The sequence below is a fragment of the Danio rerio genome, chromosome 23, assembly GCF_049306965.1.
Source record: "Danio rerio strain Tuebingen ecotype United States chromosome 23, GRCz12tu, whole genome shotgun sequence".
In the NCBI taxonomy this organism is placed as follows: Eukaryota; Metazoa; Chordata; class Actinopteri; order Cypriniformes; family Danionidae; genus Danio; species Danio rerio.
In genome coordinates this window covers 249,831-277,622 of record NC_133198.1, presented here as the reverse complement: position 1 = coordinate 277,622, position 27,792 = coordinate 249,831, and the positions used below count along the sequence as shown (strand labels likewise).

At 42.3% G+C, this 27,792-nt stretch overlaps 2 protein-coding genes across 31 annotated transcripts in view; one reads left to right on the top strand and one right to left on the bottom strand.

Annotated features, from left to right (window-relative positions):
- LOC101885863 (ankyrin repeat and SAM domain-containing protein 1A) overlaps positions 1-27,792 on the top strand; it is a 134,530-nt gene that overhangs the window by 101,472 nt on the left and 5,266 nt on the right. For 3 of the 29 annotated variants that reach the window (XR_012398908.1, XR_012398895.1, XR_012398887.1), the window contains 2 exons: positions 630-1,024; positions 3,001-5,243. The exons of 1 other annotated variant lie outside the window; for it this stretch is intronic. Coding sequence is in view for 4 of the 28 variants with exons in the window: in XM_073939597.1 (XP_073795698.1) it covers positions 630-633 (4 nt within the window). In the remaining 24 variants the exon portion in view is untranslated. 25 more of the 29 variants (XR_012398902.1, XR_012398900.1, XR_012398888.1 and 22 more) reach the window with 15 other exon arrangements.
- Positions 6,740-27,792, bottom strand: part of LOC100001805 (PDZ domain-containing protein 4) — a 35,853-nt gene continuing 14,800 nt past the window's right edge. For both annotated transcript variants that reach the window (XM_001341695.10, XM_068216817.2), the window contains exons 2-7: positions 20,212-20,486; positions 17,815-17,905; positions 17,081-17,179; positions 15,419-15,481; positions 14,696-14,797; positions 6,740-11,420 (exon numbers count right to left, since the gene is read on the bottom strand). In XM_001341695.10, coding sequence (XP_001341731.4) covers positions 9,645-11,420; positions 14,696-14,797; positions 15,419-15,481; positions 17,081-17,179; positions 17,815-17,905; positions 20,212-20,486 — 2,406 coding nt within the window. In that variant the 3' untranslated portion in view covers positions 6,740-9,644. The remainder of the gene's footprint in view (positions 11,421-14,695; positions 14,798-15,418; positions 15,482-17,080; positions 17,180-17,814; positions 17,906-20,211; positions 20,487-27,792) is intronic.

Genomic DNA, 27,792 nt, shown 5'->3' with positions numbered 1-27,792 from the left:
TTTTCTTTTATTCTAGTTAGTATTGTTTGGGTTTTTACCAAAATCTCCTGCACTTTCACGTCAGCAGCTCCTGTAGAGATATTATTCCCAGGAAAAACACATGACAGTGTGTTCAATACTAATTTCCCCCGCTGTATACTATATCGTTTATACAGATCTAATATTTATATATATTGGCTCTTTTAAGCCTGCTATGGATAAATGCAAACACAAAACTACCAGTAGGTGGCAGCAAGTCCATCTATTTTTATTGAGTCTTTCATTCAAAACAATTCGAGATGCCACCAAACAGCAGCATGAAAGAGAAGCATATAGATATGATAATGTCTTCACTAACTGATAGATTTCATGAGGTCAAAGCATTAGTGACCAAAACAGGAGTCAAAATGAAGAGAGTTTCACCTTTAAACAAGCAAAATGTCCTGACAATTATTAATGAATTATTAATGGAGAGTCCAGAGGAGTGAAGTTTGTAGAGAAAATCTGTCACAGCAGCATCTTTCTCCTTTCGCTCCTGCTTGTGAACCTCTTCTGATATCGACTGTTAATGGCATCAGCATGTGTGCATGAGCCCCTGCTTTATTGATTTGGTTTGTTTTAATCCGTCTGTGTGTGTATGTCTCCTTCAGCTGACCACTGTGTCGGATGCCAAACTCTAAAGAAGGTTGGGATGCCAATGACAGCCCGGATGAAAAGTCACTTGTGTTTCGTGTGTGAGTGTGTGTTCATGTAGATATACTGTATGTAAGTGTCTCACACACACACAGGGAAATCAAACCGTCAAATCCGTCAGCAGGTTTTCATCTCATACACTCGAGCCAAAGACACACGCAGTGTCCCGTCCGCACACTATTCGAACACAAGCTCTGTTACACTGCAAAATGCAAGGTTTGTGTTCTGTTTCTAGCCCAAACATCTAAATGTGTGTAAATTAAGAAGCATTTACTAGACTAGCGTCAAATCTAGTGTTGTTATCAGCAATAATGAGTCAAAATGAAGAGAGTTTCTCCTGAAAACAAGCAGAGTAATCTGACTATGGGGGAAGCAGAATAATCTGACTATGGGGGAAGCAGAATAATCTGACTATGGGGGAAGCAGAATAATCTGACTATGGAGGAAGCAGAATAATCTGACTATGGGGGAAGCAGAATAATCTGACTATGGGGGAAGCAGAATAATCTGACTATGGGGGAAGCAGAATAATCTGACTATGGGGGAAGCAGAATAATCTGACTATGGGGAAGCAGAATAATCTGACTATGGGGGAAGCAGAATAATCTGACTATGGGGGAAGCAGAATAATCTGACTATGGGGAAGCAGAATAATCTGACTATGGGGGAAGCAGAATAATCTGACTATGGGGGAAGCAGAATAATCTGACTATGGGGGAAGCAGAATAATCTGACTATGGGGGAAGCAGAATAATCTGACTATGGGGAAGCAGAATAATCTGACTATGGGGGAAGCAGAATAATCTGACTATGGGGGAAGCAGAATAATCTGACTATGGGGGAAGCAGAATAATCTGACTATGGGGGAAGCAGGATAATCTGACTATGGGGAAGCAGGATAATCTGACTATGAGGGAAGCAGAATAATCTGACAATGGGGGAAGCAGAATAATCTGACAACGAGGGAAGCAGAATAATCTGACTATGGGGGAAGCAGAATAATCTGACTATGGGGGAAGCAGAATAATCTGACTGGGGGAAGCAGAATAATCTGACTATGGGGGAGCAGAATAATCTGACTATGGGGGAAGCAGAATAATTTGACTATGGGGGAAGCAGAATAATCTGACTATGGGGGAAGCAGAATAATCTGACTATGGGGGAAGCAGAATAATCTGACTATGGGGGAAGCAGAATAATTTGACTATGGGGGAAGCAGAATAATCTGACTATGGGGGAAGCAGAATAATCTGACTATGGGGAAGCAGAATAATCTGACTATGAGGGAAGCAGAGTAATCTGACAATGGGGGAAGCAGAGTAATCTGACTATGGGGGAAGCAGAGTAATCTGACTATGGGGGAAGCAGAATAATCTGACTATGGGGGAAGCAGAATAATCTGACTATGGGGGAAGCAGAATAATCTGACTATGGGGAAGCAGAATAATCTGACTATGGGGAAGCAGAATAATCTGACTATGGGGAAGCAGAATAATCTGACTATGGGGAAGCAGAATAATCTGACTATGGGGAAGCAGAATAATCTGACTATGGGGAAGCAGAATAATCTGACTATGGGGGAAGCAGAATAATCCGACTATGGGGAAGCAGAATAATCTGACTATGGGGGAAACAGAATAATCTGACTATGGGGAAGCAGAATAATCTGACTATGGGGGAAGCAGAATAATCTGACTATGGGGAAGCAGAATAATCTGACTATGGGGAAGCAGAATAATCTGACTATGGGGAAGCAGAATAATCTGACTATGGGGAAACAGAATAATCTGACTATGGGGAAGCAGAATAATCTCACTATGGGGGAAACAGAATAATCTGACTATGGGGGAAGCAGAATAATAATAATCTGACTATGGGGAAGCAGAATAATCTGACTATGGGGAAACAGAATAATCTGACTATGGGGGAAGCAGAATAATCTGACTATGGGGGAAGCAGAATAATCTGACTATGGGGCAAACAGAATAATCTGACTATGGGGAAGCAGAATAATCTGACTATGGGGAAACAGAATAATCTGACTATGGGGGAAGCAGAATAATCCGACTATGGGGAAGCAGAATAATCCGACTATGGGGAAACAGAATAATCTGACTATGGGGGAAACAGAATAATCTGACTATGGGGAAGCAGAATAATCTGACTATGGGGAAACAGAATAATCTGACTATGGGGGAAACAGAATAATCTGACTATGGGGGAAGCAGAATAATCTGACTATGGGGGAAGCAGAATAATCTGACTATGGGGGAAGCAGAATAATCTGACTATGGGGGAAGCAGAATAATCTGACTATGGGGGAAGCAGAATAATCTGACTATAGGGGAAGCAGAATAATCTTGATTTTCCTTTTTTCTAGATTATTCTGCTTTTACTATTGGCAGATTATTATGAGGGTAAACTCTCTTCAGTTGAACAGACTGTATTACTTCTTAAAACAAGCTCATATGTTTTGCTTGTCTAGAAAATGCTGTCTGATTTAAGAATTATTAGACGTTTGGACTAGATGCAAGACTAAAAATGCAAATAAGAAGAGCAGGTTATGCAGTGTATGAGATGTCAGATGAACTCATTTAGTTTTGGCACACTGAAAGTGAGCGTCATTCTCTATATTCTCTATTACAGGCAGTGTTTTGGTTTATTTTGTTGGAGAATCGACAAGTTACACACTTGTTTTGCTTGTAATTTCAGACAAACAGACACTCATTTATCCGTCAAAGTGCAGATGCTTCAGTTTTGTCTGATAAGCTCATAAAAAGAAAGCATTTAGTTAGAAAACGCTGATTTCAGTTCAGCATAACACTGATTTAACAGTTCAGTTTTGTCGTTTAATGTCCAATTACAGGAAAACTCCACTTTATTTTGGCAAATAGACTCATTTAACAGCACTCCTAGAGTTTTCTGCCATGTTGGAGTCAATTTAGCTCATTTCTGGGTCTCATTGAGTGCACTTTTAGCTTAGCTTAGTATAAATCATTGAATTGGATTAGACCGTTAGCATCTTGCCCAAAAATAAATGAATTTCAGCACTTTTCCTATTCAAAGCTTGACTCATCTTTGGCTACATCATCTACCAAGATTGACAATGGTATCATGCAGAGCTTTTAGCTGTAACAAGCTTATTTTTAGGTATATTGTATTATAATTGCACTGCTTTAGCCAAGGTACGACAGCAACGTTCCTTGATTATTACGCCAGAATGAGATTATAGTTGCTAGCCATTTCAACACAAAAATAGCAACTTTTCTTTCCCCGTCAGTCTTAGTGCAGGATGTGACTACAGAAGAATCAAGCTTAATCTAGGAAGATTGTAAATGTTTTGAGTGAGATGCTAATGGTCTAATCCGATTCAATGATTTATGCTAAGCTAAGCTAAAAATGCTCACACTAAACCCCAGGATCAGCTGAATGTATAAAAATGTTGAAACTCCACTCCTGAACTCTAGCAGAGCTGTAAAATGCAAAGGGGTTTTCCTTTAACAACAGTCCATCCACACATTGAGATACTGGATTTTACTGTCAGTATTTCTAGTCAGTCCGGGTGGAGTACAGATGTTCTTACAGTATGGGCTAGACATTTCAAGCATTGTTAGCTGTGGTGTGATCATTTAAAGAGGAAATCTTTGGGGACAGACACTGTCATGGGAGATATATTAGGTGTTGTGATGTCTTACGGTACACTATTATAATCAGTGAGAATGGTACAGTCCAGATCTTGCTTCTTGTAGTGACTGATACACGTATACTGTGATTTCTAACACACAACCATGGGTTAATGTGACACTACAAACAACGGCGAGTTGTTGCTTTATTTTTAATACATGTCGAGTTTCTTATGGGAGCTGTTTGTCTTAATGATTGCGTTGCAGAAAGCAGGGTTTGTCTAGATAAATATACAGTATATAAGGTCCAGAATTAGAGTTTGCATAGCTGTATGTCATGGACAAGCCTGCCTTTTGTTTCGTTCTGTGTAGATATTACTGCATAATAATGAGGTGTAGATGGGAAATGTTCCTGTATACAGTACGGTTAGCCCTAGTTTACACAGATTTTAAGTCTGGTACTTTTTATTTGAATGATTTCTCTTGATTTGTTTTTTAAACATGGTACATTAATAACGGCTACAGTGCTAAATACAAGCAGATGCTAATGCTAGCACCTGTAACATCCGCAGTGTTTGCACAATAATCACGTTAGCGAATACACGTGTGGATCATGGCTAGATGATGAAAATATCAACAGTAAGGAAGTGTAAAGTAATCCTGGTGGTCTGTCTTTTGATACTTGAATGATTCTGCTTTTATAGATCTCTCGTTCTCTCTGTATATGTGTATGTATGTACTGTATTTGGTTTGCTTTTTGGTCCTGTTGTCGTCACATCTAGAGAGGAACGTCTGTTTAAAGCTCAACATATCATGATGCGAGACTGACGACGGTATCTCTGAGAGACACAGAATCAAAGAGGACGATTGTAAATAATCTTGGGCTTCCAGTCTTTTTTATGATTATTATTTTTCATAATTGTACATCCAATAAATGAAGAGGTGGCAGCCGGCGTCCTGTCGTCTTTTATTCGCTCTTAATGCAAATACTTTGAAGGTTGATTTGAAATAAATTCTTGTATTATTTTCCATGACTGTAATAAATGCCAGCCGATTCGGATGTTTTTAGCTGATGGATATGGGCCAGATACAGCACCTACTAGTAGGCTGAGAAGGCTGTTATCATCCATCCACATGGTCAATCAGCTATCGATCACATATGGCTGCGGTCAGAACAAAAATTATTCAAATTATTTATTAAATTTCCAATTAATTTGATTAACATCTACCCCAACCATAAACCCAACATCACAGTAAACAGATCTGGAGTCTTCTCTAGTAATAGCTGATTAACCATCTGGATAGATGATAACAGCCTTCTCAGCCTACTAGTATGCTCAGAAGGCCCCTACTTGCCCATATCTATCAGCTGATAACCACTGATAACGCCCATTCAATCCAGTGATAACATTGGAAGCAGGTGTAAATGCTGGGCTCCCGACACAAATCCTTTTAAGTTAACCGTTTTGACTAATTTAAGTGGATTAAACATAAAACAACCGAGTTGTCCCTTTTTCCCCTCATTTATTCATATGAATGTCATTATGGGAGCTTGATCTTTCTTCCAGCAGTTTACAAAGCTTGATGAGTTGTATAAGGAGTGTTTTCTGTACATGTGTAATAGTCTGCCGTGCTGTATTGTCTGGGTTGCGCTACAGAAACCTGCTGTAGGCATGGATTGTACTCAGACTTAAATATTCTCTGTAATAAAACGACAAAAACTCTGGAATCTGAAGAAAAAGGCCCAGGATAGACCTTCCTGAACTTTCCTTCCCCTTTACTCAGGTGTGGTAACAAGATTTCGTTCACCATCTTTGGTCAATTTTGCTGAAATCTCAGCAGATGGGTAAATCTTTGTTACTAGCTATGTTTCCATCAAAAACCTGGAATATCGCATGAAAGACGTGCGAATAAAGCTGCATTTCCATCCAACCAGTCAAACAGAACAAACACGTCACTTCCTGACTATCTGGCGCCAAATCTCAACAGTAAAAACTGAATTTGCTGCAGTCGGAGAGGCTGCGTGAATCTTCTCTTCATTTAATAAATGACTTGTGCACCAGAAGGCAATCCTGACACACAGTGAACGCACGGTGGTGTTTGAAGACATGAGACCTGGAGTGCAGAGTGATTCATTAATCATATAATAACACTTATACTGAAACAGTTCAGGCATTTTAGAATGAGCAAATCAACATTTCAGATGTTCTACAGTGCGCTCAGCACAGGTGTCAAACTCAGTTCCTGGAGGGCCGCAGCTCTGCACAGTTTAGTTCCAACCCTAATTAAACACACCTGATCAAACTAATTGGGTCCTTCAGGCTTGTTTGAAACCTACAGGTAAGTGTGTTGGAGCAGGGTTGGAGCTAAACCTCCAGGAATTGAGTTTGACACCCCTGGTGTAAAGTAATGATAATGATTGGAATAATGATTGAAACTCAAACTACAAGTTGCAAAAGTTTTAATTAAAAACATTGAAGTATGAGAAATCTCCTTATGTAAGAGCTGCAGGAGGAGCAGATGTGCACGATATATTAATGTCCTGATAATGTTCAGTTTTACCACAGACACAGTAACAACTCACACAACAGAACTGAAACATTTCCCAGACCAACATGCAGTTTACAATATCAAAGAGACGCTTTCAGATCAGATTATGCAAGCTGAAGTATTATTTTAAAGAGCGGTAATCTCCTCTTCTTTTCTTTCCTTGAGCACTGACAAATGTACCACCAAAAATATACAGTCAAATCATAGATTTCAGAGCATGTCTGCGTTAGAAAACCGGCATTTCCGTTGCTTGTGCCTATATCTGTGTGCTGAAATCTTGTTTTACTGTGCTTGTTTGTTCAATGGTTCATGTGCTTGTACAGTTGTGAAATCAGCTCAGCTGTTAAAGTGATGGCTTTTCATCTGTTTTCTCTTCTGCTGACTTCTTCATTTGATCAGTGTAGATGATCATATTAGGTTATTAAGACACACGTAATGACATATGAAGCCAAAACAACAGCAGCAGATTCAGCAGATTCACCAGATTAACATCAGTCATCTGCACTAACAGTCATCATGATACTGCACTGGAAGAAACAATGATAGGATCAGAAATCAACGACAGCACACAGTTGAAGACCTCCTGTGTATTTTCTAATCATAATAACTTGCTTAATATATGGTAATCAGGGTTCAAGCTTATTTTCATTTATGCAAATTAGTTCTACATTTAATTGCTGTGAGTTGAAGTAACTCGTAATGTTATTTTGACTCAACTTAAATCTTTGGATGTGATCAAGTGTGATGAATACCTGTTGAGTGAAGGTTTACCAACACATTTTGTGATCAGATTGATTCAAGCCTACAGTAAATAGAGCGATTTCACCCGACTACCTTATCTTCTTTCTGGAAGAATCCCCGCTTTCAGCCCATCTCCCTCTTTCCTCCTTTACCAGGGGGAGCTGTCGGCACCTGCCTGCTCTCGGACCCCCTTATATGCTTATTGACCTGGAGAGACCTGGGCTCAGTTATCTCAGAGCTCAAGGTTCTCTCCCAGATAAGCATGCAGAACCTGCAAGATCTTAGCGTGAACTCTTGAACTAATAATAGGAGTGGTGTGAATATGCAGAGCGGTGGAGTGAAAGGACTATAAGAAACCGGTTTATACAACAGAATGTTGATTGCTCGGTGTGCTTTATTTCCTGATCATTAACACGTCTTTGATCAGGGGTGATCACGTTTGGTCCCGGAGAGGATGCTCAGGGTGTGAAGATCACCTCCTTCAGTACTGTTAGCTTGAGTCGTACATGCTTCAGTGAATCAAACTGATGCGTTTATTTCATTTAAATCTCATTTATTAATAAAACATGTTGAAGTGTTTTGTGGGATATTCAGTGTGTTCTGACTTATATTAGCCTCTGATTAGCTGTTTCAGAGGTTTCTGTAGGTCAAACTTTGCTTCTAATTGGACTGCTTGTAGGCTCAATGTAGGAATAAACAAGTGAAGACTTGCGGTGTTAATCAGTGCTGCCAGTTTCAGACTAATGAAGGATTTTTCTCTCATGTTGACTGATTGGCATGATTATGCACTCAAGGGTATGAACCGTTACAGGGGAGGTCACATGTATATCTGTTATCTATTATTTCTGTTTGGGGGCGAAACAGTGGCGCAGTAGGTAGTGCTGTCGCCTCACAGCAAGAAGGTCACTGGTTCGAGCCTGGGTCAGTTGGTGTTTCCGTGTGGAGTTTGCATGTTCTCCCTGCATTCGCGAGAGTTTCCTCCAGGTGCTCCGGTTACCCCCACAGTCCAAACCCATGTGGTACAGGGGAATTGGGTGGGCTAAATTGTCTGTAGTGTATGAGTGTGTGTGAATGAGTGTGTATGGGTTTTCCCAGAGATGGGTTGCAGCTAACCATATGCTGGATAAGTTGGCGGTTCATTCCGCTGTGGCGAAAATGAATAAATTAGTGAATTTCTATTTGTTTATTAATTTTCCTTCAGCTTAATCCCTTTATTTAATAGTGGTCGCCACAGCGGAATGAACTGCCAACTATTCCAGTATATGTTTTACACATCGGATGCCCTTCCAACTGCAACCCAGTACTGGGAAACCCCCATACACACTCACACACACACACACTCATACACTACGGCCAGTGTAGTTGATCAGTTCCCCTATAGCGCATGTGTTTGGACTGTGGGGGAAACTGGAGCACCCGGAGGAAACCCACACCAACACGGGGAGAACATGCAAACTCTACACAGAAACACCAACTGACCCAGCCGAGACTCAAACCAGCGACCTTCATGCTGTGAGGCCACAGTGTAACCACTGCGCCACCGTGCCGCCATTATTATTTCCATTATTAAGAAACAGATCAGATCAGATTTCTCACTCGGCTGACCCTGCATGCATCTTGTTTGACGTCGTTTAAAGGGGAATCAAGCATTAATCAGAGGATCGATCCCCCAAACCCTCCTGTAATTCACACTCTGGTTTTACTCCTTATTAAGCTTTTTGTGTGTGTCAACCTAAAGTCTGGATCTCCAGGACTAAACTAGCCCACCGCTTCATTCATCTGACAAGTCTTTGTGAATGAATGTTTTGATCCAGTGAGATGCTCCAGATCCTCAGCGCTGGATTGTAACAGTCTCGAGTGTGACTCAAACTCAAGCATTAAAGCCATTTTTACAAACAGATTATGAAAACAGGTACATTCATTCTGCATTCGGCCCTGTGTTTGCCATGTTTATATCCACCATCAATGTTTCTGGAGTATTCCTCTAGGCATCTTCATCAGACTTGGCTAAACTTTGCAGTCATCTCCACTCTTACTTCATTAGAGTCTGGCTGTCGATCAGACAGTGGTCACGGAGAGCAACGGGTTGTAGACTTTCTTCCCATCCACAGAGCTGGATCCATGAGCCAGCAGCTCCTGAATGGTGATCCAGTTGTCCAGGATGCGTCGGCTGCGCTTCTTCATGCTCTTCTTCTGGCTCAGCTCCAGTATGGAAGCCTGTGGTCCGGAGTCTTGCTCCTTTTCTTTCTCCCTCAAGAAGTCCAGTCGACTCTGCATCATGAACTCCCGCCGTCTCCGATGTTCCCGGGCTCTCAGCAGCTGCTGCTTGCGCTCCTCTTTGCTCCAATATCTCCCCATTTTCATTTCGCTCACCGCGTCATCGTCTGTGGTCATCCCGCTGCGCTCCTCACGAATCTTCATGGCACGAGCCTTCAGCAGACGATCTCTTACAGGGCGTTTAGCCACGTACCTTGAGCCATCGCTGCGGATCTTCACCTTCCACTCCATCCTAGGTGAAGATGGAGGTGGGATATTCACGGCAGTAGCAGTGGTGTCTTTATTAGCAGTAGGTGTCGTGCTGGAGTGAGCAGGATCTTCTTCAGTATTCCCGTCATTGATGGTCACATCTCTCAGTTGCATGCAGCTCTGGTAGCGTTGAGGCAGTGTGGTGCTGCAGTGCCGGCGGGACAGATATGGGCTGTTTTCAGCACTCCGTCCCCCTTTTACTACCCCACTAGCTCCATTAGTGTGGGATCCCCTTCGCGGTCCATCCAAACCCTTCCTACCGCCGCCGTTCCTAACCCTTGCTGCTGGATTTTTGACGTCCCCCAATTCTTCGCTCTTTTTCTTGACGTCTGCAGAGTTTGGATTCCTTTCCCTTGTTTTGTGACGTGGCGTCCGAGGCCGCATGGTTGCAGAGGCACTGGAGTCTCCAGCTGCGGACAGCGAAGGGTTTCGTTCGCTAGCCAGAGGTGTGCTCCTACAGCTCTCCCCTCCAGTGTTATATGCGCTTGTGCTTTCCTTATCAGAACGCTCCCTTTCTGGGATCTCGTTGATATCCGAGAGGTCATGGTGGATTGATTCTGCGCCTCCACATCTTGCCTTTGCTCCTTTGTCTTCATCGTCCTCTTCATCAGCAGGCCAGACCTTTAAGCAGCGTTGGCGCAACTGCTGCATCTTCTGTGCGCGCAAGACATTGCGCCATTTAAACTCCAGATGTCGTATTTCCTCATCCAGAAGAGCGATTTCGTGCTGCATCAAACTCTCGTTGCAGTTCATATCGACAGGGATGCTTCCCCCTGCAAAGTCACACTGGTTTCTTCCATCCAAATACAGAAGTGCGTTTCCGTTCTTCTCGTAAAGGCAGCGGATCTCCAGAAGCTCTCGGTAGCGTTCGTATTCTTCTTCGGTTAACCCCGGCACTTTGCTTGCTCCCAGTGATTCAGGAGCTCCGTGGTCCACCCCATCTGGTCCCAGTAAAGAGTCATTGCTGTAGTGGAACTCAAACCCATGCTGAGCCGCTTTAAACTTGCGCAGGCTGCCCGGCGTGTTGGTGGCGTTGGTGGTGCATGCACTGGTGGCATCTTCAGCCAGTTCTGAGGACTCTTCGCAGCGTGTGCTCTCATCCGTGCGGCCCACACCGCTGTCCAGCTCCTGGCTGTTATTGAGGGCCGTGTGCCACAAATTCGGCCGATTAGCTCGAATCCCGCTGACGTCACTCAGCAGGGAGCTGGCTTTGCTGCGGTGGTGTGGGCTGGGCACGTTTGAGGCGTTCTCCAAGTCCTCCAGATCCAGGCCCATGCCCAACTCTAGATCCAGATCATCAGCCTCATTCTGTTTGAGTTGTAGAAGAAAGAGAACATATAAATTAGGCAAACCATTTCAAGACACTTGCAGAATCACTGTACTTCTGTCTTTACAGGGCTGTTCTGCACAACTGAAGAGATCTTCACCCTCCTGTATAGATTTGTCCTTAATTTCTGTTTAACAGGGAGCAGATCCACAATCATACAGTCTCAGAAATAAAGCTACGCGAGCTGTCACTGGGGTGGTACCTTCTCAAAAGCTACACATTTCTACTTAAAGGGTCCATATTGGTACCTGAAAGGAGTATATTAGTACCTAAAATTTTCAAGATGTACATATTTGTAATTTTTAGGTACTAATACGTACCCATGAGGTATTAAATATGGACCTTTTAGTTACACGTTTGTACCATGGCTTTGCAATCAATAAATGTGATTCTAATGGAAGTCATTGGGCCAACAAAGCACCAACGTAATCACAGGGGAGACACTCAATTGAGTGCAAAGGAGCTAATATCTGAATAATCAACAGCAAAAAGAAACATGCAGGACCTCAGATGTCCCGTGGTGAGCAGCAGAGGGCAGTGTGCATCTCACTAAGCTCAAGCTCTGCTACTCTGACTGACTTCAGGTCTTTCCCATCTGTTGTTCTAGACAATCAAACCTGAGGTTCCTCCAAATGAGCCACCACCTGTGCTGGGGAATACACGGGCCCACGGGCCCACACACCATCTGGACCTTCCCTAAAACACACCACCACACACACACACTTGTGTGCTACTGACCCCAAATCTGAAACAGCACAGTTTCAGTGACAGTTTGCAAAATTACCCTTCAGTGTTCAGATGTTGTTAGTCCTGTATGTGGTGTTATTTGGTTTGTATATGAGGCACACTTCTGTATCTGATGTATTTCTGTATGAACATTGAATATGGAGTGGCATGGTGGCGCAGTGGTTAGCACTGTGGCCTCACAGCACTTAAGACGCTGGTTTGAGTCTCGGTTGGGTCAGTTGGTGTTTCTGTGTGGAGTTTGCATGTTCTCCCCGTGTTGGTGTGGGTTTCCTCCGGGTGCTCCGGTTTCCTCCACAGTCCAAACACATGTGCTATAGGGGAACTGCTCAACTATACTGGCCATAGTGTATGAGTGTGTGTGTGTGTGTGTGGGTGTTTACCAGTATTGGTTTGCGGCTGGAAGGGTATCGCTTTTTAAAACATATGCTGGAGTAGTTGGTGGTTCATTCCGCTGTGGTGACCCCTGATAAATAAGACACTAAGCTGAAGTAGGATGATTGACTGTAGAATATGATTAAAGCGTTGTACATATGCAGATGTATCTCACTGTTGATTGAGTTGCTTTATTAAACACATATTGGCATGTGCACACTGCCGTCCACTGATGTGATTATTATATGCAAATGAGCTGTGTTTTCCGAGATCCTGATTTGCTCGCGCAGCTTCATGTCAAATGGCATCAAGCTAAATGAAGTTTGTGAAGGCCTCAGACGTCGCCGCATGTTGACTCGGTCTATTTGTATTCATGAACTAGTTCTTCCTTCGGGGGGTTGCATTATGTTTTATTTAAATATTCACCGGTGGGATACGGACTGTTGCTATGGCTTCCACATGGGCTAAAGATGATGAATAGGGCTGTTTAAGCAAGTTGGCAGCCGATGGGGTTTGTCCCCAATCAATGAAGACTCCAACTGAAACACAATGATCTGCATCTTCTCTTGACTTCAGCACACTCACTCTCCTGCTCTCTGTGCTGTGTGGTGCTTCATCAAACATGAGAGCTCTGCATGACTGCTGTATCCTGCTCAAGATGACCTTCAGCTTCAGGATGATGGATGACACTGTGTGCTTATTGTGTTACCTGCACACTTATATTTCTATTTATTAGAGTTAAACGATGGACGGCACGGTGGCGCAGTGGTTAGCATTGTGGCCTCACAGTAAGAAGGTCTCTGGTTTGAGTCTCGGCTGGGTCAGTTGGTGTTTCTGAGTTTGCATGTTCTCCCCGTGTTGGTGTGGGTTTCCTCCGGGTGCTCCGGTTACAGTCCAAACACATGCGCTATAGGGGAACTGATCAACTACACTGGCCTTTATGAGTGTGTGTGTGTGTGTGTGTGTGTGTGTGTGTGTGTGTGTGTGAATGAGTGTGTATGGGTGTTTTCCAGTACTGTGTTGCAGCTGGAAGCGCATCCGCTGTGTGAAACATTTGCTGGAATAGTTGGCGGTTCATTCCACTGTGGTGATTCCTGATAAACAGTAGACTAAGCTAAAGGAAAATGAATGAGCCTTTATTTATAAAGCACTTTCCCTGCACAACAGGAAACTCAAAGTGCTTCATAAGCATAAACAAATGTTAAATATAATTCTACCATTTCATTCTGAACACAGCTGATGTCTCTGACGGGAATGAAAGCGATGTGTTTTGGAGCTTGTGTGTGTGTTATAGTATGGCCTAAAGTGTGTCTCGCTCTAAAACATGACCTTGAGTCCAACAAAGACTGTGGAGCCGGCTCTGTCCTCATTTCTCCTCGCTCTTTTCTCTCTCTCTCTCTCTTTCATGTATGTCCTGGTCTGGGTTTTTGTCCTTCTCTGACCTCTCCTGTCTGCTTTGGTTTGTAAACAGAGGGCAGAATAGAGCCGTGTGTTCACCTGTGCACTGCACACACGTGTCTGCTGCCGCTGGAATGAGCAGACTATTCTAGTAATGTGTGAATGTGTTGCTTTATCAGCTGCAGGAATCATCGAGCATTTTCCAAACCGCAGCAAAAACTAAACCCACAATAATGTTATTTTAAAGTGAAAACCAGGTTATTTAGCTTGTTTTAAGAGAGACATTCTCTGATTTTGGTATTTATTGATTAAGGTGCTTAAAGTGCTGGAATTTGGCTTTTCGAAATGCAACTCTTGGAATATCTGCAAAACTGGCTTGCTTTGTTGAAAAGTGCTTAAAGATGCTTCAAATTAACAAGGATATTTTAAATGCAATTTTCACGCCGAAAAGATAAAAATGCTTGTTTACTTTTGTGACTTTTTAATGCAAAAATACCCGATCAAACTACCGGGATTCTGAAGCGGTGATCTGACTGATATGAAAGTGGCCCATCACCGTCCACCTTGTCTAGATTTACGTGATGTGTAAAGGCGAGCTCTTAAATAGGCTTTTTCAAATGAACTGCGAGTCTTCTCATCATCGCGTGTGAAGTATGCAGTCGCCATCTCTCCTCTATTAATGAATGATCTGCAATATGCAGATGTATTAAAGTGTCGTCTATTATAAACTGACTCTCACCTCGATGTCTGGCCGTGCCAGGAGCAGAGATATGTTAGTGCTGTCCTCTCTGGTCAAGATGGCCACGGCTTCCTCTCGGTTCTGAACGTCCACCCCATTAATCTGCACACAGTAACATCGGCTTATGTCTTGTTGAAGGTTTAAGTGCACACTGCATATGCTGTTTCCCAAATCACACACACTTATGCACAGTTTTCTGCTATTTTGTAGAGGAAGTAGAGTAACGCTGCAAGCCAAATGGCACACTATAATGCACTGTGTACAGCAGTTATTAACTCCAAAACTTACCAAAAAACTGAAGATCACAGTCCAAAATTAGCCATAGCCAAATCAATATGTTAGGGAGAAATATTAAATAACTTTTTTTTTAAAACAGAAAAAATTCAAGGTAAAAAATGTACTCTACCAGTCAGTTTGAGGTGTTTTATTATTATTATTATTATTAATTTTATTTTATAATTTAAAGAACTTCATTCTGTTTATCAAAGCTGCTTTTATTAAATGTTAAAAAAATGTTTAAAACTTATTTATTAAATATTTATTACTTATTTTATGTAGTTTCAAATGAAATGATTACTCCAGTCATGATTGCTTTTATTACTTTGACCATTAATAATAATAATAATAATTAATATTTTGTGCTTTAATAGAGCTTTAATATCAGTGTTGGTCCTGGAAGCTGGTTATGTTTGAGCTCTTGTGTTTGTGTTAGTCTGGTGTTACCTGCAGGATTCGGTCTCCCTCTCGTATTCGGCCGTCTTTAGCTGCGATACTGTTTGGGTTGACCTGCAATAATGTGAAATATGATTTCTCAGACATTCACAGTCCATTTTAAATGGATACTAGTTTAGTTTATAGCTGAAGCTGTGTTACGTTTGACTGCAATGCTTCTGTTACAAAAACACTGCAACACTGCTGCTCTTACTGACAGTCTTAGTCTGGGTTTTAGTCCAGATACAGGGGCGGACTGAGACAAAAATTCAGCCCTGGCACTGTTGCCACACCAGCCCACATTACCACACCGACACAACCCCACCCACGGACACGCACAATAACTATTTATTTTGGTGTAAAGATGGTGAAATAATATGACAATCTTGCCCGATTTTAATTATGTCCGGGTAACCTCGGATTGGGTCGGCCCATCTTGAAACCAGGCGGCAGTTGCCGATTGGGCCAAATGCTTAACATTTATTATTATTATTATTTTTATCATCATCATCATAATATCACATCTAGCAAGAGATAAAAGCTGTCTGCACTTAAAAACAAAAACAAATAAAAAAAATAAAAAACTGACCGGCCCACATTTAAAAATTGGTCCGGCCCCTCTGGCATTTGCCAGAATTGCCAGATTGCCAGTCCGCCCCTGTCCAGATATCTAAAGATTCTTAAATCAAGAAGCATTTTCTATAAGCACAACCTATCATCTTGTTTTTAGAAATAATGAGTCAAAATGAAGAGAGTTTCTGAATAATCTGACAATGGGGGAAGCAAGCTAGTCGAGCTTTTCCTTTTGACATGTGATGATTCTGCTTCCTCCAGTCAGGTTATTCTGCTTGTGTTAAGCAGAATCTCTCTTCATTCTGACTCATTTTTCCTGAAAACAACACTTTATTTATTACTCCTCTAGAAAATGCTTCTTGATTTAGGAGTTTGTAGATTTTTGGACGGGAAACAAGACACAAACTCTCAGTAAGAGTTATTTCGCAGTGTGGCTGTAGCTGTTATTTGTTATCAATGTAAATGGTCTATCACAAAAATAATACAAACTTACACAAAACTTGAGCTTTACCGTGATAAATGTGCTGTGATTGTAATGCTTAAGCGAGGTCATCAGATGAGATGAAGCGCTGTTTCAGATTCAACACGACGTGTGATTTAAGTGTGATTTATGTAATGTTCACAGTCCTCCCTCAGCCTTCATTCATAATGCATCAGCAGACCCACACACTCATCTGCCCATCCATTCTCTTCTGCACATGTGTCTGCATATATGTTCATTCAGCTTTTATTTCATTATTGACTGATATGTTTACATGATTTCTGTGCATAACAGTAATATGTTCAGTCTTTTAGTAGATGTAGTATTATATGAGACTTGCTTTGTTCACCAAACCTGTGGCAGTAATGTGGATCACACAGAATGCAGAATATAGAAAGTGCAGATAGTTTGATGAGAGATTTGCTGCTTTATTTACCAAACCAGTGGATCTATTGGATTTGCATTGAAAACCTTAAATAAATATAAAGTAAACGTGTATATATATTTACCTGTATTTCTAGCTATTATGGTCTCAGGATCATTCTGCATTACTCTTGTACAAAGTTTTGCACAAAAATAGCAAATATTTTACAATAAAAAATAAGTAAAGGTTTCCTCACCTCCCCCACGTAGATGCCCAGATCCTCTTCATCATCAGTGCGATAACACACGGTCAGGCCCAGCTTATCCTGCTGACATGATTTATACAGTTCCACCTCCTGGAGGACACACACACACACACACAGACACACACACACACACACACACACACACACACACACACACACACACACACACACACACACACAGATAAGAGGATGCTCCGGCCCAAAGGAAAACCAGCAACCCACTTTATATTAAGTGGCCTTAATTAGTATGCACTTACATTTAAATAATGCTCAAACAGGTTTTGACATTATCGTGAAATTCTACACTCCTATTGGCTGAAATAATGACAGAAACTGCAGCATGGTGTTATGAAGACTTTCAGAAAGAGGAAAACAGCAGTGTGAGACTGATAACGGCAGCCAGAGGAGACAATACTGTCAGATCTACTGTCCTGCACACACACACACTGCAGTACACACACCTCACACATGTATGAGTTCGCTTTTTAATGCAAAGATGATATAATTCCAGGATTTCAGACGCAGATGAGCGTTAAACATTCTTCTGAAAGGCTCCACTGTTTTATAAACACTGTTGTCCTATGTATAATGGCTCTGTTATACTTCATGTTCATAATATTGCATCATATAGATCGTGCTACAGCATGCTTTTTTAACTCATTCCTGAGCTCCTCATCTCATGTTTTTATTTGTGTGTGATCAAGCCCTGACGGGACGGTGCTGACCTCGTACTCCAGGTCATCCTGTCTGTCCACCTCATGCTGGCTGATGTCGAAGTAGTCTGTTGGGTCGTAGTAAACATGATCCACAGGAGCGCTGAGCAGAAAAACAGATTACAACACTGGAGGAAAGCAGAGGAAGATATTCATATTATTCCTGAAACTTACACTGAACACTAAAGCACCATGAAGTGGTCTTATTACGCCCCTCTTGACAAGTATTTATTTCTGTCATGTACTTTGTGTTTCTCTTTGCATAACGGAATAATAATACAGCACTGTATACCGTCTCTGGATGTTGCGGGGCTGACACGTCTGCAATATTGCATGGAGGTCAGTGGTGGTTCCCGTTTTTACAACCCAGGCTCATTCTGGAAACATAGGCCCACGGGCGTTTCTGGAGGTACGGGAGATACGGATTTGTGCAGTTTTTGTTTTCACATCTCGAATGCCTCTCGCGAGCGCTGTTTGCACCTGCTATGTTCTCGCGTGAAGCCGCCGGAGGCCGCTGTCGAGCAACTGTCTTTCCGACTGACTGAATGATTGACTGGGTGACCGGCCAATCAGCCGATCCACCCTCCTCCTACTCCTTCCCTAAACCCAACCAGTTTTACCGATTGACCCGCCCACCGCTTGCTTCCCTAAACCCAAGCAATGATTTACAAAAGCAGTCCAGAAAAAAAATAAAGCCCTCGTCTGATTTTGACCACGTTTTCAGATTTCACCACATTCTCGCCCTGTTATTCACTCGCTCACTTTATTTTTTGGATTTTGTTTTAGTCTTACCTTATTTCTGGAACTCGGCCGTCGCCGTCATCGTGGTCAGCTCTCCTTCGGGTCTCCTCCGCCGACGTACACGTCGAGCTAACCAGACAAACTGGTTGCGGAGGGAAAGCGCCCCACATGGAGGTGAGCTGTCAGCCGGCAAGCACGAAAAAGAGCGGCGTCACACCGCCCCATAGTATTTGCTTAAAAAAATGAAATGCAGCCATACGTACCTCCGACCACGTAAATCGTGGTCTCTAGAAATGTCCATGGGACTACATTGATCAGAATGAGCCTGGGTTGCACTTTTAAGAAGGGGGACCGGAGAGTGTGCACTAACTATAGGGGGATCACACTCCTCGCCCTCCCTGGGAAAGTCTATGCCAGGATACTGGAGAGGATCCGGCTGATGGTTGAACCTAGGATTCAGGAGGAACAATGCGGGTTTCATCCAGGCCGTGGTACACTGGACCAGCTCTATACCCTCACCAGGGTGCTCGAGGGTTCATGGGAGTCCTTACCTCAAGTGGAGGAGTTCAAGTATCTCGGGGTTTTGTTCACGAGTGAGGGAAGGATGGAACAGTAGATTGACAGGCGGATTGGTGCAGCGGCAGCAGTAATGTGGTCGATGTACTCGTCCGTTGTGGTAAAGAAGGAGCTGTGCTGAAAGGCAAAGCTCTCGATTTACCGGTCAGTCTACGTTCCTACTCTCACCTATGGGCATGAGCTTTGGGACATGACTTAAATCACAAGATCTTGCATACAAGCGGCCGAAATGAGTTTGCTTCACAGGGTGGCAGGGTGCACCCTAATAGAGGAGCTCTGACACCCGGGAGGAGCTCAGAGTCAAGCCGCTGCTCCTCCACATCCAGAGAGGTCAGCTGCAGGGGCTCAGGCATCTGTTCGGATGCCTCCTGGACGCCTACCTAGGCAGGTGTTCCAGGCATGTCCCACTGGAGGGACTATGTCTCTCGGCTGGCCTAGGAACGCCTCGGGATCCCCCCGGAGGAGCTGGAGGAAGTGTCTGGGGAGAGGGAAGTCTGGGTTTTTTGCTAAGACTGCTGCCCCCGTGACCCGACCCCAGATAGGCAGTTGAAAATGATTGTATGTATACTGTCGCCACTGGCGTGCTTGGTTTGGGTCTTGTGGAGCTGCGCATGGATGGATTTGCTCTACAGTGTTTGGACTCTCAGTAGTGAAGATTAAACCACACTGAACTGAACTGAACTGAACAGTACCACTTTATTCTGATGCTCCATTTGAGTATTAGTAGACTGTCTGCTTGATATCTGCTGATTCTGCTCCTTCAACACACATTTAGCTGACTATGTTAAACTTTGCAAGTACATGTCAACACTAACCCAAACCCCTACCTTACAGTCTGCTGATAATCTGATGAGAATAAGTAGGCCTGTAGATGCAGCGTAACTTATATTTAACTAACAGACCATCAGAATAAAGCGAGACCAACTGAGCTTCAGCTCTATAAACTGAACTGACACAGTTTACCAGACGTCTATGTTGCGCTGCTTTGACACACTCATCATTGTAAAAGCGCTAGAGAAATGAAGATGAACTGAAATAAACACTTCTCAACACAACATTTCCTCCTCCTGTAAATAAATGCTGCAGACGTACAGCTGGCTGAAGAGGTATGGCTCGGGCACTGGTGGCAGTGGTGGTGACGGTGGTGTCGCTGGTCTGTGGTGGTGTCCGGATCTGCCTGTCGTCAGCATGTGCTGGAAGCTGAAGCTGATGTCGGTCTGCGTCCCGCTGTCCACACACTCTGCCGTCAGCACCGTCCCGCCAGCGGATCCCAGAGCCCCGGCTCTCCTCCTCTGAGTCCATCTGATGTTCCTTCGGCAGCGCAGAGACTGATCCTGAGTCAGAGCAGACAGATCTCCACTGCCCACCTGCACACACACACACATATGCACACATAAATATGTATACACATGCACATACAAGTAGAAACCATTGTAAAATAGATATTTTAGGTGGTTTGGAAATAAAAAGAAAACTCCTTCAATGTGGAAAATATGACTTTATCCCATGACATTGTGTGTATTTAGGACACAGGGTAGGCTTTAGTCAGGCATGCTCACTCCTGTTGGTGTTAATCTGGCAGTCTGTGTTTGTGTGGAGACGTCAGGTGATGAAAAAGTGTTTCGAATTTGATCTGCAATACTCACTTCAACCACTGGGTGTCAGTCTTACACACTGCACCTTTACAAAAAACTTGAAAACAAACTTTTACATCACCCATATTACTCTTCAGGGCATGAACTGGAAGCCTTTTCTCCAATATTTGATGCATATCTGATTGCAAGGGCTTCATTAATGAGAGAACTGTAGGGCAGGACTTGATTTTGCCGGCAGGGAACTGGTTGTGATTTGCTGTTGTGGATTTAATAGTTGATCATGAAATTAAACACCAATCAGAGACGACAAGATGTTGTGGAAGTGAAAGTTACTGAGATTAAAAATGACGAGGGAATAGTTTCAGTCTGAATATTATCAAGCTTTGAGAATTCTCACAGTCTGGATGCCAGCGTGGGATTACTGTGTTTGAAGTAAATATTATATGATCAATATAATATTACCTCTAAACCAGTTAAGGCATATGGCAGGAGTGTCCAAACTCAGTCCTGGAGGGCCGGTGTCCTGCTGGGTTCAACACGCCTGACAGAAGGTTATGAGTATACCTATTAAGAGCTTGATCAGCTGCTTCAGGTGTGTTTGATTAGGGTTGGAGCTCAACTCTCCTGGACACCGGCCCTCCAGGACTGAGTTTGGACACCCCTGGCATACAGTCTGTTTTGATGAATTTGTTGCTTTTTGATTTGTGACTAACAAAGTTTGTAATTGATATTTTTACATAAATAAGCTTTCCACTGATGTATGTTTGTTAGGATAGAGTGAGTGTTTAGCTGAGGTGCAGATATAAAAAAAATAAAAAATAATAAAAAATCTAAATATTGAGAACATTTCTGCAAATTTGCAATTCATATTACTATTCAAAATAATAAAAAATAAAATAAAGATAGTAAATAAATAAATAATCTTTAATATTATAATGGTTTTTGACATAAAATAAATATTATTTTGACTTTTACTATGTATTTTATAAATAATTTAAGATGTTTTTTGTTGTGTGTGGTCATAGATGATTAGATAGGTTTCATAGATGATTGAAGGTCTCAGGGGGCTGGAATTAATAACTAATATCTTAATTTTGGATGAACTAATGGTCACTTTTTTGTTAAACTGTATATTTTTATGAGCAGCATCGTGGCTCAGTGGTTAACACTGTGTCCTCATAGCAAGAAGGTCACTGGTTCGAATCCCAGCTGGGTCAGTTGTTTTCGATGTTCTCCCCGTGTTGGCGTGGGTTTCCTCCGGGTGCTCCGGTTACAGTCCAAACACATGCGCTATAGGGGAACTGATCAACTACACTGGCCGTAGTGTATGAGTGTGTGTGTGTGTGAATGAGTGTGTATGGGTGTTTCCCAGTACTGGGTTGTAGTGTAAAACATATGCTGGAATAGTGGGTGGTTCACTCCACTGTGGCGACCCCTGATGAATGAACTAAGCTGAAGGAAAATGAATTAACTAATGGTCATTTTTTATGAACTATATATATTTTACTCAAACATAGAAACGAAACCTTCAATCCTGTGACAGAGCACAGCATGGAGTTTATCTGAGCCGTCTGTGGATGAAAAACAGAAGGAAGAATTAAGATGACGGCAGGAAAGCTAATGAAGTTCATTAAATGCTGAGGAGACAGGAGAAACCAGCAAAGGGAAACTACAAACAGGTCAGCAGAATAAAATCTCACGGTGATGAATGACCAGCAGACTCGACATCTGCAGACAGCACGCTTTACAGGAGACCTATTCTGCTCCTTTATACAAGCAATGTGTGTGTGTGTGTGTGTGTGTGTGTGTGTGTGTGTGTGTGTGTGTGTGTGTGGAGTTTTGGTGTCTGTCGCTTTAAATGCAAATGAGATTGTGCTCTTTTCAGAAGAGGGCGGAGCTACAGACAGATGTGAAACAGCAGTGTGTGTGTGTTGTGAGTGCTGCTCAGGTGTGTGTGTTAGTGTGTGTGCTTCATGCTTCTGTCAGTCTCTGCAGTTTACCTGTTGACTCTTCATATTATTGGAATGAAGTATTATTTCCTTCAGTATGTTTATATCAGTGTAATGATATATTCCTGCTATTTAACACCCTGCCTATTACGGAATGAACTGTTCATTAGTAGTTATGAAGTTTGATCTCATTCTGCACCCCTGATCATACGCAACACCTAAACCCTGGTAATAATCAGAGGATGAGTGGTTTATTGAGCAGGTAGTGTTAAAGGTTAATACCATCAATTGTGACCTAAAGGGTTATCGTATACTCATGTAGAGAGTATTACAAAATCTGAAAACACTAATAGTGTGATTTCCAGGTGTGTGTTTCTGTGTTTCTCTGTTGTGAATTGTAATTCTAGCAGATCATCTCCGACCTCCTGTGTCCTCAGACCTTTCCCAGAGGCTTATGAAGGGCTAGAGTATGAATTATTCCTGTGTGTGTGTGTGTGTGTGTGTGTGTGTGTGTGTGTAATCCCCGTGGTGAGAGGGATTGGTAATTAGGGATTAGTGTGATAATATTCAGCAGGATTCTGATGGAAACAGTGTGAGTTTCAGGCTCAGGTCAGACTTCAAACAACACAGAGTCTCTTTCTCCCGCGCTCTCCTCCTACACTCCTGCTAATCTGAATTCTGCAGCTCTGGAAACTGCATACACTGTAAACAATATCTGTTCATCAACACTTTCTGGATATTACGTGTTTATTAGCGGTGGTGAACTGCATTATGAGATGTTGATCTCTGCTCTGTCCACTCCTGATGCTCATAATTCAACTCTACAGTTTAACAAAGTGACTTTTATTGACATTTTAGTGGTGTGAAATAATATAAGAGATCATATGTAGAGGAATAAGAGTGTAGAATAGCAGAACATGTGCTGCAGTTTATTACAAGCTCACTGTAGAGTAATACACAACAATGATTCCCAAAGTGGGGGTTGCAGGACAATGTCAGGAGGTCGCTTGGTGATTTACAAAATCAAATATATTTTATGAAACTATTAATATTATATTATATTTTAACCATAACCTACAGAAGATACAAATAGTAGCTTTTAATAGTAAAAAACAACAACATGCAAAAGATCAGCCCTCAGCCTTTACATGATCTTCACAGGATCAGTGTGTTTACATTAGATCGTCCACACAGCACTCGCGTCAGCTGCAGCAGATTTTACAGCACCGGCTTAAACTTTCTGGCAAGGCAAATTAAATACATTAAAAATGAAACATCTCCAAAATTAAACCAGTAATAGACTTGTGCTGAAAACACTGTGTCCACCAGTCTCTTTAGCTGAGGTTAATGTTAAATTAAATGAATAAATGACTATAAAAGTGAGACGGTTCTTCAACTGTTGCACGTTGTGTGTTGTCAGTATGCTTGTGTTTATATTGGCCTATTGGTGTGCGCAACATTTGTACATTTATAAACGCCTCTGAGAAATCTGGAGATCGTGAGTCTCTGGTATTGTTATTTTAGGGGTCACGGGCTGAAACGTTTGGGAACCCCTGATATACAACACCAAGCCAGACAATACAGCACTGCAGACTGTTACACATGAGCAGAACACACACTATACACACTGTTCAAGATTAAAAGCTGCTGAAGGAGAGATCAAGATCCCATAATGACATTCACAAGCAGAAATGCATGAGGAAAAATAAAAACATGCATCACAACATACACTGAACGGTTTTGTTTTTACAGTGGCACACTTTATATTACAGTATAACAGTCATCTGTGATTGCCAGAGCTTTACCATTAAAAACAATGATGAGACTACCATAGGTCACAATTCATGCTATTATCTGCTGGCGCATTACCTGTCTATTATTAAGATATGAACTATATATGTCATAATGAAGGATGATCTTATTCTACATCCCTAATCTTACACAACACCTAAACCCAACTGCCGCATTACTAAATATTAATAAATAGCTAATTAGTAGTTTATTAAGCTAGTAGTGTTAGTTAATGGTAATGCCGTGAATTGCGACTTGTTACAGTAAACGACTGTATTTCTTTATAATAATAGTATTATGCACTGCTGTTTTGAAGTAAGAACATCTACACATTATTAGGCCCACAAAGAATCTGCGCACGCAGAACCAATGTTTTACTGTAGCATTTTTCCCCATTGAAACTGTGGTCATGTTTGCAGTGCAATCAGTATAGATGAAGCTGTTCCTCACACAAGGTTACCACACTCATTAACCAGCCAAACTGATCCTGTGCAGTCTTTCTGAAGATTCCCTTCACTGAAGCTTTCTTGATTTATGCCTCGCACAACTAAACACCCTCAACCCAATTACCATATATCTGCAAGCTGCAAAACACACTCGCTAAACGCAAATATGTGAGATAAAATGTGTCCAGCTATGCAAAGTCCAGCTCATTACAAGAGCAGTGGAAATCTGCTGAGTGCTTTATTTGTTTTATTCACTGCTGTACTTCTGCGAGTTCATGCAGGGAGCAGATTACAGCAGGGGTCTGATTGTTAAATAGTGGAAACATTCAGTATCTTAAATAATGATGTCAATAATGAAATCAGTAGATAATGTAAACACACATTTGACCACCCTAATAAGATCATCATGCAGGCTACATGTTAAACCTTTCCAAGAGTGGCCGGCTGACCAAAATGACCATAAGAGTGCGGCGAGAACTCATCCAAGAGGGCACAACAGACCCCAAAACAACACCTGAATAACTGCAATGCCTCAGTTAAGGTGTGTTCATGACTACCCCATAGAAAGACAGTGGGCAAAAATGATTTGCATGCAAAAACTATTAAACACTGCTTTTATTCTAGCCCAAATAAAACTAATCAGACTTTCTCCAGAAGAACAAACATTAGAGGAAACACTGTGAACAACTCCTCAATCTGAGAAACAGCATCTGGGGAATATCTGAAGCAGAATATAAAAATCGAATATGTTTGACTTCAGTTGTATGTCCCCTCCTGAAACCACACACACACACACACACTGCTGAATACATCTCATTCTGACTCAGTGTTGTGTATCCACAACCTCCTCTTTTTCCCAGCAGTGACCTCTTCTGCTGTCTGCAGATTTCTCTAGAAACCGGTTTGTCACTCCCAAAATCCATTTCCACACATTATTACCACTGCTCTGTTGTGGCACACTGGGCCGGAGGATTCATTGTCCCTCTGCTTTTAATAGTCGTTCTGTAAAGGCCGCTTTCCTCTGCTCTATTCCTGTCAAATTATTTCCAAGGGTACGACCGTCAGGGGCCCTGGCTTTCATAAACGCAATCATGCACACAGTTTAACGCATCTTCCCTAGTCAGAGCTATAAACACACACACACACACACACACACACACACACACACACACACACACACGCGGAGTGCAGTGCAGACGGACGGTTTAATTAACAGTAAGCGATGATTTATTACATAGGAGTTGTCCTCGTCTTTGGCACAGAGGCATAAGTGTGTCCCCGGACACTAATTCGAGCGGGCGTAATTCGGGAAACATCTCTAGCCGCACGTACACCGCTGGCTGCAGGGTAACGAGTAGCATGTAAAACGATAAATGATGAAACAGATCAATAAATGAGGCTGTAGGGGGAGAGTCGGGCTCACACAAGTGTTGGTTCTGGTTTGATACCATACATCAGCATAAAATACCAAGCTTTATAATCATACAGTAACGCTATTTTCATTCATTCATTCACCTTCCTTCGGCTTAGTGAGGTCACCACAGTGGGATGAACCGCCAACTATTCCAGCATATGTTTTACACAGTGGATGCCCTTCCAGCTGCAACCCAGTAATGGGAAACACCCATACACACTCATTCACACACACACACACTCTCATCGGCCAGTGTAGTTGATCAGTTCCCCTATAGCGCATGTGTTTGGACTGTGGGGGAAACCGGAGCACCCGGAGGAAACCCACACCAACACGGGGAGAACATGCAAACTCCACACAGAAACACCAACTGACCCAGCCGAGACTCAAACCAGTAACCTTCTTGCTGTGAGCACACAGTGCTAACCGCTGCACCATTATATTGCCGGGTCCAGAAATTCAGTGATATTCTGCATCAGTCCAGTGGGGATTATTATGTGGGATGGTGGGCTGGGGCTCAGCAATGTTGTGGACTTAATTTTTGCATTTTTTGTTAGTATTTTGGTTAATCCTGCTCATCCTCCTAGCCCTTAGACAAGAGGAGGACATCACTTTAGGCTGTGATTTACACACACACGAACCGAACCATGCATGACAGAGTACTGAATGGCTCATTTTATTTTTCCTGCACCATCCCAGTGAAGAAACAAAGACAGAGACTAGTCTTCACTATTGCACAGAGAACAGAGAGCTGAAGGGGAGAGTTCAAAGAGGTGATCGACAGAAAACAGGGGGAAGGGAAAGACGACACACAGACAGAAACACACACTATCTCAGCCTCGCTGCGCACACAGACAGCATTTTAAGCATGTCTGCTGCTGCAGGGGGTCTCCAGAGTCAGACTGCTCATTAAAAGAAACCTGTAGGTGTAATTAAACTGCCGCTGGTATTGTTTTATTGATTGTAATTTTAACCATATCATATAATATGGAGTAAAACTGATAAATTGTTATGGCTGTTAGTGATGCCTGATATATCGCTCACCGTATCGCACTATAAATGTTTTCTGTTGGACAGACAGGGAAGGCATCAGGGCTGAAACTGAATAGAATAAATACATATCAATATGTGTGTTCTTCAGTCTAGATATCAAACTACTGTATTTATTATGTGTGTCTGTGCTGCATCTTTGTGTCTCTACTGGAGAAAAACCTGTAGGAGAGAAAGAGCTTCACTTGCATGTAATTTGACTAACTAACTAACTAACTAACTAACTAACTAACTAACTAACTAACTAACTAACTAACTAACTAACTAACTAACTAACTAAGCAACCAACCAACCAACCAACCAACCAACCAATTAACCGACTGACCGACCAACTTACTAACTAACTAACTAACCAACCAAATTACTAGGAGAAAGAGCTTAACTTACATGTAATTTGACTAACTAACTAACCAAATTACTGACCAACC